General features: G+C 39.5%; 1 protein-coding gene across 1 annotated transcript; it reads right to left on the minus strand.

Moving 5' to 3' along the window:
- Positions 1-10,398: 10,398 nt before the first annotated feature.
- LOC112803597 (uncharacterized) lies at positions 10,399-11,592 on the minus strand. Its single transcript, XM_025847080.1, has 2 exons — positions 11,143-11,592; positions 10,399-11,070 (listed from the first exon to the last, which is right to left on the minus strand). The coding sequence occupies exons 1-2, from the start codon at positions 11,590-11,592 to the stop codon at positions 10,399-10,401; spliced, it is 1,122 nt and encodes a 373-aa protein (XP_025702865.1).
- Between the last annotated feature and the right edge of the window lie 2,709 nt (positions 11,593-14,301).

Below are 14,301 nucleotides of genomic sequence, written 5' to 3' on the forward strand. Positions count from 1 at the left end.
GCCAATAGAAAGCACCAAGAGCCTAAGGCCAAGCCCCTCCTGAAGAAGGCAAGGAACACCGCCAATATTGATGCATTAGAGAAGGACAATCCTCCAAAGGACTCAAACAAGTTTCCAAACCGCTACTGCGAACTCATCTACCCCATAATGACCAAGCGAAACTATCACCCGGAGCCCCTTCTAGTCCTTCCGGCTCACATCGCTCCGATGGTGATGCCCCGCATTGAGCGGAGGCAATGGAGGTTTCTAATGAGACAACAAAAGGAAGCCAACTTATCCTGGGTGGTGGAGTTTTACTCCAACAACCACTCACCCCTTCTCACATCAATTTTTGAGCACCGAAAGCAAGTCCCGATCATGATGGAAGCCATCCAAAGAGTGCTTAAGACCGGGCCATTAGCAGACGGGTATGATGCTTATCAAGAAGTTTTGTCGGCACGCTGTGAATGTGGGTTCGATTGGAATGCGATTCTTTGAGTAATAGCCATACTCGAAGCCTCTTGGATTCGAGGGACTATAAAGCAAATGCCTAAGGGCATCGATGCCCGTTACCTCACTCAAGAAGCCACGGCATGGGCACAAATCCTAGCTCACTACGTGCTTCCAAGCACCCATAAGTCATCCATTACCGCCGAGCTTGCCTTATTGGTTTGGTGCATCTTAACCGAGAAACCAGTTGACATCCCGCATGCCATTCGACAAGCTTTGGGCCGTATTCATGTAAAGGAAAACTTGCCCTTTCCCGCCATGGTAACCAAATTAGTCGCAACGGCCGGTGTTCACCGCAAGACCAAGGACTGGAGGGCCTTAATCCCGGCCGAAGGTGATGTTGTTCCGACGAAACGGTGCATCAAATCCCCGGTGGGTACCGAGGACCTTGGCATGGCCATTCCCACTTGTAACCCTACTACTTCATCCACACTACCAAAATCATCCAACCAACGCCTTGAAGACCTTCACAGGAAGTTGGACCGTTATGAGCGGCGAAACCAACGCCGATATGCTCACGTGAAGAAGCTTTTAAGTGTTGTCACCCCACCTATGGAGGAACCGGATTTCTCCACGACCACTGCAACCTCCAGCGAAGACAGCATTGATGAAGGAGATGAAGGACATTCCAGATCCAGCAACCCACTGCACATCACTTATAGCACGGAGGACCGTGCTAAGTTTTAAGTGTAGGGAGGTCGGCCGACCGATCTTTGTAGGTAACACCCGAATAAACTTTTGAATCTCTTTGTTAGTTAGGATAGGTTACATGATTAGGTTTTCTTTGACACCATTTGCATGATAAGTCCACTTGGTTGGAGTAATGAATTCTCTCCTAGGAAACTAAAATTTTAGGGCAACCTTACCAATTTGAAAAAAAAAACTTTTGATGCTAAGCTTGTTCGAAGATTCTACTTTGGAACATGGATTTCGAGTTAAGAACACAAGCAAGTGAGTTTTGAGCCTTGTTGCGTGGCTACATCTTATAGTCACTTATCTTCCTTCTTGTTTCACTTATAGCCTTCTTGTGATCCTTACTTTGTTTGACTCTATATGTCCATTGTTATATGTGTGAATGCATGTATATGATTGGGGCCATCAATTCACTTAGCCACTACCCAAAATAGCCTTACCATATGAACAACCCTTGTAACCAACTTTGAGCCTACGCTTAACCCACTCATTCTCATTCCTAGCACATTACAAGCCAAGAAGCGTAAAATCATGAATGTCCCTATATGGATCTTTGATTAGCTTAGGCTAGTATGTGTGAGCATCTTTCAAAGAGTGGCGAAACAGGGTGGGACATCGGTTGAGAAAAAAGGATGTTTTCGTTTTATATCTCTATATTTGGGAATCGGGTACATACTCGTGCGTTAATTAAATGTAAGACCTTATGCATTGATAGTCCTGAAAGAAAGAATGAAAGAAGAAAAATAAGAAAAACAAAAGAAAAAGAAAGGAGAGAAAAGAAGGAAAAAATAGAAAAGAAAGAAAAAAAGGGGGACAAAATGCCCCAAAGTAAAACTCAATAAAGAATCAATGCATGAGTGTTGCGAAATGAAAAGGGAATGCATGAGTATGTGAAAAAGTGAGGAATGGTAGCTAGACTAGTGTACAATTGTATAGGGTATTATATAGGTTAGGTGGGAAGTTTAGGTTAATCAAAGGATCCAATTTTTAGCCCACTTAGCCAAATATATAACACCACCTTGACCCTAGCCCCATTACAACCTAGGAAAGACCTCATGATACATGTGCACATGCATGCAACAATTGTTGATTGTTAGAGGAAGAACAAATTTTGGAAAAGCATGAAATAAGGGAGCATTGAGTGATTAACCCGATACACTGAGCGGATAGAGTGCAACCACTTCCGGTGAGGGTTCAAAGCTCTAACCCTTGTTCCCGGCTCTCACACGCATTCTTCATGCAAGTTGCGCATATCTTACTTTGATGATTAAAATTGGTAAGTTTCGTGCATTGCCTACCATCTTGCCCTATATGCTTGGATGTATCTTAGGAAGATCGAGTTGCTCTTAACCAAGTGGATAGTAGCACCCATCTTAGTAGCACTCATGTAACTAGATTGCATATTATGAATCTCTTGCCTTTGTGATGCTTTGGTCTTTTACTTTTCTCTAAGAATGAGGACATGCTACAATCTAAGTGTGGGGAGGTTGATAAACCCCATTTTTAGGGTTTATCTTGTACTAATTTCGAGGGTTTTTATCAATGATCCTATGCACTTATTCATATGAAAATGGGAGGATGGGAGCATGCATAAAGGAAAGGAGAGAATGGGAGCATGCATAAAGGAAAGGAGCATGGAAAATTGAGCTTTGGAAACTTTAGCAGCGATGCGCGCGCGCACATGTCGTGTCCGCGCAGATTCAAGCCGCCAGGAGCCAAAGCCAGGAGCCAAGCTACAAACCGGCACGTTTAGCGGCTGGACTATAATCCTGATGGACGTGCCCGCGCGCTTTACACCTGTGCGTGGATTGCGATCGTTCTAGGGGCGCGTGCGCGTGCTGTACGTGTACGTGCCGATGCTCACACATGATTTTTTATGAAAGCACGTGACCAGAGCGTGGAGGCAGTTAGAGACCCTGTTGGGAAAAGCTTAAGAAGGCCAAAGATTGAAGGGTTAAGGGACGTTTGACTCATTTTACATGTTCTTAGATATTTTCCTAGAGTTGGTTACATTTTGGGTAGAGAGAGAATCTCCAACCTCTTTCTAGGATTTCATTCTCCACATTCTCCACTACAATTCTCCTTTGATTTTCTTGGTGAGATCCATTGTAATACACTTTTATTTTGATGCAATTAGTAGTTTCTACTCTTCTCCTATTCTCAATTTGTGTTCTTTGATCCTCTCACTTTGGATCTAGCTTTGACTTTGTTACTTGGATTTGGAACTAGTGAATTGAGGTACTTTCATATCCATTACTTGTAATTGTTCAATTGTAGATTATTGTGTGATTTAGATCTCTTCATTTCAATTCTTCGTTCCAATTTCATAATGCCTCTTATGAATACTCACCAAATATTTGATAAAATGCCAACACTAGTTATGGAGTAAAAGTTTTTCACTTGGCTTAGGGTTTGAACCATTAGGAAACTTGAATAGTGGATGTCAATTGTTGATTGAGAATTAAGGATTGCTAATTGGCTTGGGATGTACTAAAGCTAGATTCCCTTGGGGTGAAGCTATGACTTGTGACTCAAGCTAGTCACTTTCACTTGAATCTCCTCTACAATTAGAGGTCAACTAAGTGGAGCAAGACTTAATTGTTATCATCATTGAAGGAAACTATAGTGATAGGATTTTCAATGTTAACCCTTGGCCAAGTCCTTTAATATTGATTGTTTGTTATCCACTTTTGTTAGCTTGAACAGTACATCAATCTTAAAAAACACAACAAAAGCTTCCTAATCAATAACATGCATTCTATAGTAATTCCAAGGGAGGACGACTCGGGAGATTAATACTCTCACTTGTAGATTGTAGAATTGTTTGATGCGAGATTTAATTGTCGATTAGACTATACTCATGATTGTATTCACTATTAAATTCTATATCGACATACAAAATTTTGTTTATCAATGAGCGGACATTTTAAACGCTTTTTGGCATAGTTTTCATGTAGTTTTTAATATGTTTTATATAGTTTTTATTAAGTTTTTATAGGTTTTAGTATTAAACTCACATCTTTTGAATTCCACTTTGAGTTTGTGTATTTTTGTACCATTCCAGGTATTTTCAGACTGAAATTGAGGAGCTGGAGCAAAAGTCTGATTCAGAGACAGAGAAAGCACTGCAGATACTGTCCAAATCTGACCTCTATGCAATCGGAAGAGATTTTCTGGAGCTATAGAAGTTCAAATAGAGCGTTCTCAATGGCTATGGAAAGCGAACTTTCAGAGCTTTCCAGCAATATATAATAGTTTATACGTTGTTTCGGATTAGAAGGCCCAAAACTGGCGTCCAACGCCAGCTTCCTACCCCCTTTTTGGCGTCCAGCACCCAAGGAGTAAAACCCAGCGTCCAAACGCCCATAAAGGACCCCCCTGCTGGCGTTTCATGCCCAAAAGACCTCATAGCACGTGGATCTCAGTAAAGCTCAGCCCAAACACTTCTCAAGTGGGCCCCAGAAATAGATTTTAGCACTAAAAAGACTGTTCTACCCTTACTAGTCATTAGTTTAGTATTTAAGTGATTTAATTCATGTTATTCAGGACTTTTGGAATCACTTTTACAATCACAGACATTTTACCATTGTATTTCACATTATTATGAGTTTCTAAACCTCCCAGGTTGAGGGAAGGAGCCCTGCTGAGTCCTATGAATTAATAAAAGTATTATTGTTTCTTCTTCGATCCTTGTTTGATTTATCTCTAAGATGTATATCCGATCTTCATCGTGGTGAATAGGATGATCGAACAGTCAGCTCTGTTCATCACACTAAGACGAACGTGCCTGACAAACACCGTCGTCTACTTGGGTTCGTGTGAATACGTGGCTGGAAAGCACGAACCAACGGCTATGTTTATTCATCTCTCAGACGACTAATCCACGATTTCATTGGGGACTTCTCGAGACACTAGTTCAGCTAATTTTGGAGGAAATTAGGGTCTCCATGGTATAGGCTAGAATCCAAAGAAGCAGCATTCTCTGATCCAGAAAATTCGACCTTGTCTGTGGCATTTTGAGTAGGATTGCCAAGAGAATGAACTGCTAGAGCTTCACCCTTCGTCAGATTGAATGACCACGGGCAATGGCGATAAGATCAATGACCACGGGCAATGGCTTTGATCATATACAGCCTGTCATAGAAGAAGATCACTCACAAGTAAAGAAGACAGTATTACCAAAATTGATTCAGAAAGACAAAGTAACTCCAAACCTTAACTATTCTCTTTTCATAGTTTACACAACTTCTGAGTTTTAATTACTCCTTTTCTCTATTTCCATTACAGACTCTATTTGATATAAAAAGTAATTTATACAACATTAAACATGTCAAATCCTTCTAATCTGCCTGACTAAGACCTACAAGATAACCATAGCTTGCGTCAAGCCACAATCCTCGTGGGATCGACCCTAACTCGCTCAGGTATTACTTGGATGACCCAGTGCACTTGCTGGTACAACAGTGGGAAAGTGTGGGGATTCGCATACACCAAGTTTTTGGCGTCGTTGCCGGGGATTGTTGAGTTTGGGAAAACTGACGGATTGTCTTGCTCCCTAGATCAGATAATTTTTATTTTCTTTTCTTTATCATTCCTAATTGAGTCTTTTTATTTTAATTGAGTCTTTATTTGTGTTCTTCTTGAGTCTTTTATTTTTTATTTATTTATTTTCTTCTTCTCTATTTTTTTGAAAAAAATAAAAAAGTTTTTCAAAAATATTTTTATTTTCTTTGTTTAATCTTTGTTCTTAGTTTGAGTCTTTTTGTTTATGTTCTTGGTAAATTTTCGTGTCCTTTGAGTCTTTGTATTTATTAAATCTTGTTTCAATTTTTAAGTTTGGTATTTTCTTGTTGTTTTTCTTTAATTTTTGTAAATTTCTTTTCAGTTTTCTAAAAATTTTAAGTTTAGTGTCCTTTTTATGTTCTTGTGTTCTTTAAATTTCTTAAATTTTGTTCATTGTGTTCTTGTTAGTCTTCAAAGTGTTCTTGAGTCTTTTTGTGTTTGATCTTAAAATTTTTAAGTTTGGTGTCCCTTAGTGTTTCCCTCCAAAAATTTTCGAAAACAAGGGGTGCTAGATCTAAAAATTCTAAGTCTTGTGTCTTTTACTTGTTTTTCACTTTCATCATTAAATTCAAAAATAAAAAATATCTTTTTTTATCTTTTTACTTAATTTTCGAAATTTTAAAATAAAAATTCAGATTTTAATTTCAATATTTTTATCTTATCTTATCTTTGTTGTCAATTTTCAAAAATCAAAGCTTTTCAAAAAAAAAAAAAATCATACACTTATCAAAAATCATATCTTTTTCAAAATACTATCTTATCTTTTTCAATCTTCAAAAATTTAAAATTTCAAAGTTGAAATTTCAAAATTCAAAATTTAAAATTCAAATTTCAAATCTTAAATTCAAATCTCTTTTTAATTAGTTATTTATCTTCTCTTTCATCTTTTTCAAAACTTCCTAACTAACTCCTCTATCTCTCAATTTACGAAAACTTCTCTTCCACCTCTCTTTCTTCTTTTTCGAACTTTTATTTCTTTTAAATTAATTAATTTTAATTTTGATTTAAATTTATAAATAAAAATAAAAATAAAAATATTTTAATTATTATTTATCTTCTCTACTTCTATCTCTTCTTCTACTCCTTCTATCTTCTTCCTTCTTCATCTTCTACCTTTCTTAATCATGAACCCAAGTGGGAATGAAGAGTTCAGAAGAACTCTAGGATCTTATACAAATTCCACTACTGACTTCTATGGAAGAAGAATTAGCATACCTCACATCAAAGCTAGCACCTTTGAGTTGAACCCTCAACTTATTACTCTAGTATAGCAAAACTGCCAGTATTCTAGACTTTCTCAGGAAGAACCTACAGAATTCGTGGCAGATTTCTTAAATATTGCTGACATAATACACAGTGAGGGAGTAGACCAAGATGTCTACAGATTATTGCTTTTTCCTTTTGATGTAAAGGATCAAGCAAAAAGGTGGTTGGATAACCAGCCTAAAGCTAGTTTAAAAACTTGGAAACAGTTAGTGGATAAGTTTTTAAATAAATACTTTCCCCCAAGAAAGATGACCCAGCTGAGGCTGGACATCCTAGACTTGAAACAAGAAGATAGTGAATCTCTTTATGATGGCTGGGAGAGGTATAGGAGGATGCTATGAAAATGTCCCACTGAAATGTTTTCAGAATGGGTACAGTTGGACATCTTCAACTATGGGCTTTCAGACATGGCTAGAATGTCTTTGGAACACTCTGCAGGTGGTTCCGCACACATGAGAAATACCATTGGAGAGACTCAAGAGCTTATTGAGACAGTTGCCACTAATCAGCATCTATACTCATCTCATGAGGCCTCTATAAAAGGAAAGGTTAAGGTAGTAGATGCTAAACCTAACCCTCCAGAGCAGGATAGCTCATTGACTCAGCAACTGCATGCCCTTGCCCAGTAACTGCTAGAACTACAAGAGGCTCTGCGAGAAACTCAAGCTTCTAATAGGAATGTAGAAGCCCAATTGAGTCAAACAAGGTAGCAGTTATCTAAGCAGATAACAGATGAATGTTAGGCTATTCAACTGAGGAGTGGGAAAACCTTAAGCACCGAACCTCAGTACAATAAGAACGAAAAGCCCATAGAGGATAACCAGGTCTCTGAACAAGGTAATTCTGGGCATTTAAACGCCCAGAGAGGTATCCCTCTTGGCATTGAACGCCAGGAAAGGGTGGAGACTGGGCATTCAAATGCCCAAGGAGGTATCACTCCTAGCATTGAACTCCAGGAAAGGGCAGAGAATGGGTGTTCAAACGCCCAAGAAAGGGGATAGCAACAAGGGCGTTGAATGCCCAAGCACAGAAGGAAAATCACATACTAATAACAACCCTCCTAAGCAAGCTAGTAATCCCCCTTCTAGCACAAATGGCATTCGGCCTTCATCAATCATGATTGATGAGTACAAGCCTAAGATTCCATACCCTCAGAAACTCTGTCAAGAGGAAAAGGATAAATAGTTTGCCTGCTTTGTGGAATATCTCAGAACATTAGAGATCAAGATTCCTTTTATAGAGGCTCTTGAATAGATTCCTTCTTATGCAAAATTCATGAAGGAAATCTTAAGTCATAAGAAGGATTGGAGAGAGACAGAAACATTTTTCCTCACTCAAGAGTGGAGTGCAATCATTCAGAATGGCTTACCAGAGAAGCTTAAAGATCTTGGAAGCTTTATGATACCATGAACTCTGGGTGATGCTTGTACAAGGACAGCTCTCTGTGATCTTGGGGCCAGCATTAACCTAATACCTACTTCTTTAATAAGGAAGCTTTGTTTTACTGATGAAGTTAACCAACCCGCATATACCTTCAACTTGCTGATGGTTCTATTAAGATACCATCAGGAGTAACAGAAGTCATGATTGTCAGGGTTGGGCCCCTTGCCTTTCCCACTGACTTTTTGGTGTTGGACATGGAAGGGCACAAGAGTGCATCTCTTATTCTAGGGAGACCCTTCCTAGTTACAAGATGGACCCTCATTAATGTTGAAAAAGGGGAAGTAACCCTAAGAGTCAATGAGAAAGAGTTTGTACTGAATGCTGTCAAGGCTATGCAGCATCCAGACATTCCTGAGGAATGCATGAGCATTGATCTCATTGATTCCCCGGTGGAAGAGGTCAACATGGCCGAAAGCTTAAAGGAAAGACTAAATGAGATCCTTGATGATACTCAGCCTGATTCAGAGGAAACTCTAGAACCCTCTGAGCTAAAGGAGAAGCCTCCAAAGCTTAAGCTTAAGCCATTACCTTCCTCTCCGAAATATGCATTTCTGGGAGAGGGAGATACCTATCCTATAATCATAAGCTCTGCATTAGAGTTGCAAGAAGAAGAAGCACTAATTCAAGTGCTTAAAACATATAGGACCGCCCTTGGGTGGACTATAAGTGACCTTAAGGACATTAGCCCGGCCTGATGCATGCATAAAATTCTACTGGAGGATAATGCCAAACCAGTGGTAGAACTACAGAGGTGATTGAATCCGGCTATGAAGGAAGTAGTGCAGAAGGAAGTCACTAAGCTCTTTGAGGCTAGGATTATTTATCCCATTTCTGATAGCTCTTGGGTCAGTCCTGTCCAGATTGTTCATAAGAAGGGAGGAATGATAGTGGTTCACAATGAAAAGAATGAGCTGATTCCAAAAATAATAGTTACAGGGTGGCGTATGTGCATTGACTACAGAAGACTCAATGACACCACCAGGAAAGATCACTTTCCTTTACCCTTCATTGACCAATTGCTAGAAAGACTAGTAGGTCATGCTTTTTGTTGTTTCCTGGATGGATATTTCGGGTACAATCAAATAGCATTACAATCAAATTAACTATTCTAGATGATTGTTATGGCCTTGATTGGTTTGACAATTGTGGGCTTGCTTTCTTGAGAAGTGCATTCTTTGCAAGGGTGCTCATTTGTATTGAATTTGGAGAGAACGTTGGTGATCAATGTTTGAGTCAAATATTACTTTAAAAGAAGAATTTATGGGCGCAGCCAGCAAGGTTTGACTTAACGTTGGAGTCCAACGTTTGCCTAGTCATGCATACGCCTCACCCACGCGTATGCGTCATACTGAATTTTGTGCGTGTGCGTCGCTCAAGCATTCGTGTGACAGGCTAAACTGCGCGTCCACGCATACGCGTCATCGACGCGTACGCATCGTTGCACTTTTCCAACTCAAATTTTTAGCTTTTTATCGTAGACGTTGGGGGTACGTTAGTTCACCAACGTTCCCTCCAACGTTGGCACGTCAAAAATGTTGCTTTCCTTTTTTTCTTGGGCAAGTTTGAGTCAAAGTTGGAGGCCAACTTCAGCTCCAACTATGCTCCTTGAATTTGGTAGTTTGAGGCAAAGTTGGAGGCCAACTTTGGCTCTAATGTTACTTTCTCTCCTTCTTCCTTAGCCCTTCTCTGCTTCTCCTTTAAACTTTTTTCTTTCTTCATGCTTGTTTTGTGCTTTTTACTTTCTTTTTCCACCAATTTCTGCAAAATGGATCAGCTTAAAGAGATGAAAGTAATCTATGATTTAAGCACAAAAATACTAAATAATTAAGCATGATTAGTCAAAATTAAAGGTGAAAAAGCATAGAAAAACAAGCCATGAAGCCCTGGCACCAAGTACCTCCCTACCTTCACCAGCACATTTTCTACCACAACTAGTGCTTGTTTCTAGGTCTTATCAGCCAACTGAAGAATTATGTTTGTTGGTTTCAAGTCATTGATTTGTAGCTTCCTCATGAGGGCCACCGACATTAGATTTGTGCTGGCTCCAAGATCACAAAACCCTCTGTCAATCCTTGTATCTCCTATAACATAAGGGATATGGAAGCTCCCTGGGTTTTTCTTCTTTGTAGGTAAGTACTTCTGGATAAGGGCACTGCACTCTTTAGTCGTCACTATTGTTTGTCCACCCTTCAAGGGACTCTTCTTGGTTAACAACTCCTTCATGCATTTGATATACGATGGCATTTGTTGGAGGGCTTCAATGAAAGGAATGTTGATATGAAGAGACTTAAATGTGTCTAGAAACCTAGAATACTTCTTCTCTTTCCCACCACCCTTTAGCCTTTGAGGGAATGGTGCTTTTGGCATATAAGGTTTCAAAACTTCCTTCTCCATAGGATCCTTCCTTTGTGCAGGATCGTTTCCTTGTTTTGTCCCTTCCAATTTCTCCTTTGGGAACCTTTTGTTGTGCTCTGTTGGCCTGATAGCTTCTTCTTCCAAGATATCTTCACTCCTTAGAGTGATTGCCTTATATTCTTCCCATTTCAGATTCCTTGTTTCTCCTCTTGGATTGTTCTCTATGTCACTTGGGAAGCTGTCTATTGGTTTGGGAATTTGCTATGAAAGGTATCCTACTTGGGATTCAAGCTTCTTGATGGCAGCTCCTTGATTTTGTATATTGGGTGTCACCTCCTCCTTGAAAGCCTTGTTTTCCTTAGATTCCTTGCAAAGTTCTTCAAGAAAGGTCTCGATCCGGGAGATTCTATCCTCAGCTGATGATTGTAATGGTAGGTTGGAAAGTGGAGGTTGAGGGTGGCCATTTTGTGCTTGATATAAAGGCTGGAAAGAAGTGTTATGTTGGGCTTGATATGGTCTTTGGTTGGAGTGTTGGTAAGTAGAATTGTTGTACTGGTTGGAGTTTTGAGGTCTATGGTCTTGAGTTTGAGTTTGCTGGTTTTTCCACCCAAAGTTTGGGTGGTTCTTCCAACTAGGACTGTAGATTTTAGAGTGTGGATCATAGGGCTGTCTTGATGAGTTTCCAACATAATTAGCTTGTTCCCGATCACATCCTTCCTCTGTGTTCAGCCTTTCTTGAGCAGGTGGTTGAGTGTTGACTGCTGCAACCTGGTTTCTCTCCATTTGCTTGGTGAGTTCTTCCAATTGGTTGGTAATCAACTTGTTCTAGGCTAGCAATGCATCCATATGGCTCAAATCCATCACTCCTCTATTGGTGCTCCTTTCTGAGGTATAGAAATACTCATTATTAGCCACTATTTCAATGATATCTATGGCCTCTTCTATGGTCTTTTTGGTATTGAGAGAGCTTCCTGATGAGTGGTCCAGGGCTTTCTTTGCTTCTCTAGAAAGACCTTCATAGAATATGTGCAGCTGCACCCACTCCTTGAACATATCAGGTGGACATCTTCTTGTTAGCTCCTTATACCTTTTCCAGGCTTCATATAAGGTTTCTCCATCTAACTGCATGAAGGTTTGCACCTCCGTTCTCAACTTGATTATCCTCTTTGGAGGGTAAAAATTTGTTAGAAACTTGTTGACAACATCCTCCCAGATAGTAAGACTCTCCTTTGGATAGGACTCCAACCACTTAGATGTTTTGTCCCTAAGAGAGAAGGGGAACAAAAGCAATCTATAGGCATCAGAATGAACACCGTTGGCTTTCATAGTGTCACAAATTCTCAGGAATGTGGTTAGATGTTGGTTGGGATCTTCTTGTGCACTTCTTCCAAATGAATAATTATTTCGAACCAGGGTGATGAGTTGTGGTTTTAGCTCAAAGTTGTTGGCATGTATGGTTGGTTTTAGGATGCTACTTCCACAATTCCCTGGGTTTGGGTTGATGAAAGAGCCAAAAACTCTTCTCTCCTGCACTACATAATTGCCAGCACCCTCTCCAAAATGATTGTGTACTTCTTCCTCCATGGTAACATCTAGATCTTCTTCCACCTCTTTCTCGCCAAATATTCCTTTACCTCTGGTTTTCCTTCTCAATCTAAGGAAGGTCCTCTCAGGTTCAGATTCAAAAGAGGGTGTAGCTCCTCTTCTTCTACCTGTCATACACACAGCAAAACAAACACAAGAAAACAAGTGAAGGAATCACTCTTGTTAAGATTGTGGTTAGAGAGATTGGTGCAATTTATCAAACAGTTAGTGGATTAGTGTGCAAGAATGCAAATAAACAAGGAAAAACAACTAATTGTTGAGAATGAAAGTAAACAAACTGAAATTAAACTAATCAACAAAAGAAAAGAAAAGTGTTCAATCTAGTTATCCTCCGATTTAATCATTGTCAATGCAAAATCAATCGCCGGCAACGGTGCCATAAACTTTATGCATGAAATCTGTATCTCTACAAATTCCCTTCGGCAAGTATACCAAATTGTCGTCAAGTAAAAACTCACAGTAGAGTGAGGTTGAATCCCACAGGGATTGATTGGTTGAGAAACCTTAATAAGCGGAACGTTGTAGTTGAACTAAGCAGATTTGAGTTGCGATTTGTAGAGATTTAAATGGCGGGAAATGTAAATAACAAGAAATACAAATGACGGAAGAGTAAATGGCTGACTGTAAATAGCATAAAGTAAATCACAGGAAGTAAATTGCAGAAAAGTAAATGGGAGCAGGGATGATGAACATCAAAGTAAACAACAGAATATGGAGAATAGGAACATAAGAATGGGGACGCTTATTGGGTTTAGGAGATGTTGCATTCTCCAGATCAAGTTCATTCTCATCTCTTCCTCAATCCATGCAACTCATTGATCTCATAGCAATCTTAAGTGATTAAATCCCAATTCCTGGGCAATTCAATCTCTCTAAGCTTGAACAATTGCCCAATTCCATAATCTAATTGCTCATGGAAAGAGATGAAGTACGATCACTGATTATACCACTGTTTTTTTAGATCAAAGTATTGGGAGGATTATATGTCACTATATCCGTCCAACCCCTAACCTAGTCCAACATGAGAAAGCATTTCTAGGATAATTTTCTCATTCCTCTTCCAAGGCTCAGAGGAAATCCAAGTATGAGCAATTTCTCTTCCGAGACAATTGCTTAATTAGATGAAGATCCAAAGCTTTCAAGCAAATCAAAGAGAATGAATAGAAGAACAATAAGAACTATTATTGATCCATTGAATTACAATAGAGCTCCCTCCCCCAATGAAGTGTAGTTTAGTTGATCATAGCTCTGGGAATGGAAAATGGAAATGCAAAGTTCATTGAAAGTAAATTAAGTACAGAGAAAAGTAAATTCTGAGTGTTTACAATCCTAGATTCCCCAAGTCCCAATCCCCTTTCTAGTTCAAAACTACTTCTATATATACTACTTCTCTGATCCTCAGTTGAGTCTGTGATGAGCGGATAATTTGTACGCTTTTTGCCATTGTTTTTAGTATGTTTTTGGTATGATCTAGTTAGTTTTTAGTATATTTTTATTAGTTTTTAGTTAAAATTCACTTTTCTGGACTTTACTATGAGTTTGTGTGTTTTTCTGTGATTTCAGGTATTTTCTGGCTGAAATTGAAGGACCTGAGCAAAAATCTGATTCAGAGACTAAAAAGGACTGCAGATGCTGTTGGATTCTGACCTCCCTGCACTCGAAGTGGATTTTTCTGGAGCTACAAAAGCCCAATTGGCGCGCTCTCAACGGCGTTGGAAAGTAGACATCCTGGGCTTTCCAGCAATATATGATAGTCGATACTTTGCCCAAGATTTGATGGCTCAAACCGGCGTTCAAAGTCACATTCAAGATTTCCAGCGTTAAACGCCGGAACTGGCACCCAAATGGGAGTTAAACGCCCAAACTGGCACTAAAGCTGGCGTTTAA

Source organism: Arachis hypogaea, chromosome 5, assembly GCF_003086295.3.
Source record: "Arachis hypogaea cultivar Tifrunner chromosome 5, arahy.Tifrunner.gnm2.J5K5, whole genome shotgun sequence".
NCBI classification, from domain to species: Eukaryota; Viridiplantae; Streptophyta; class Magnoliopsida; order Fabales; family Fabaceae; genus Arachis; species Arachis hypogaea.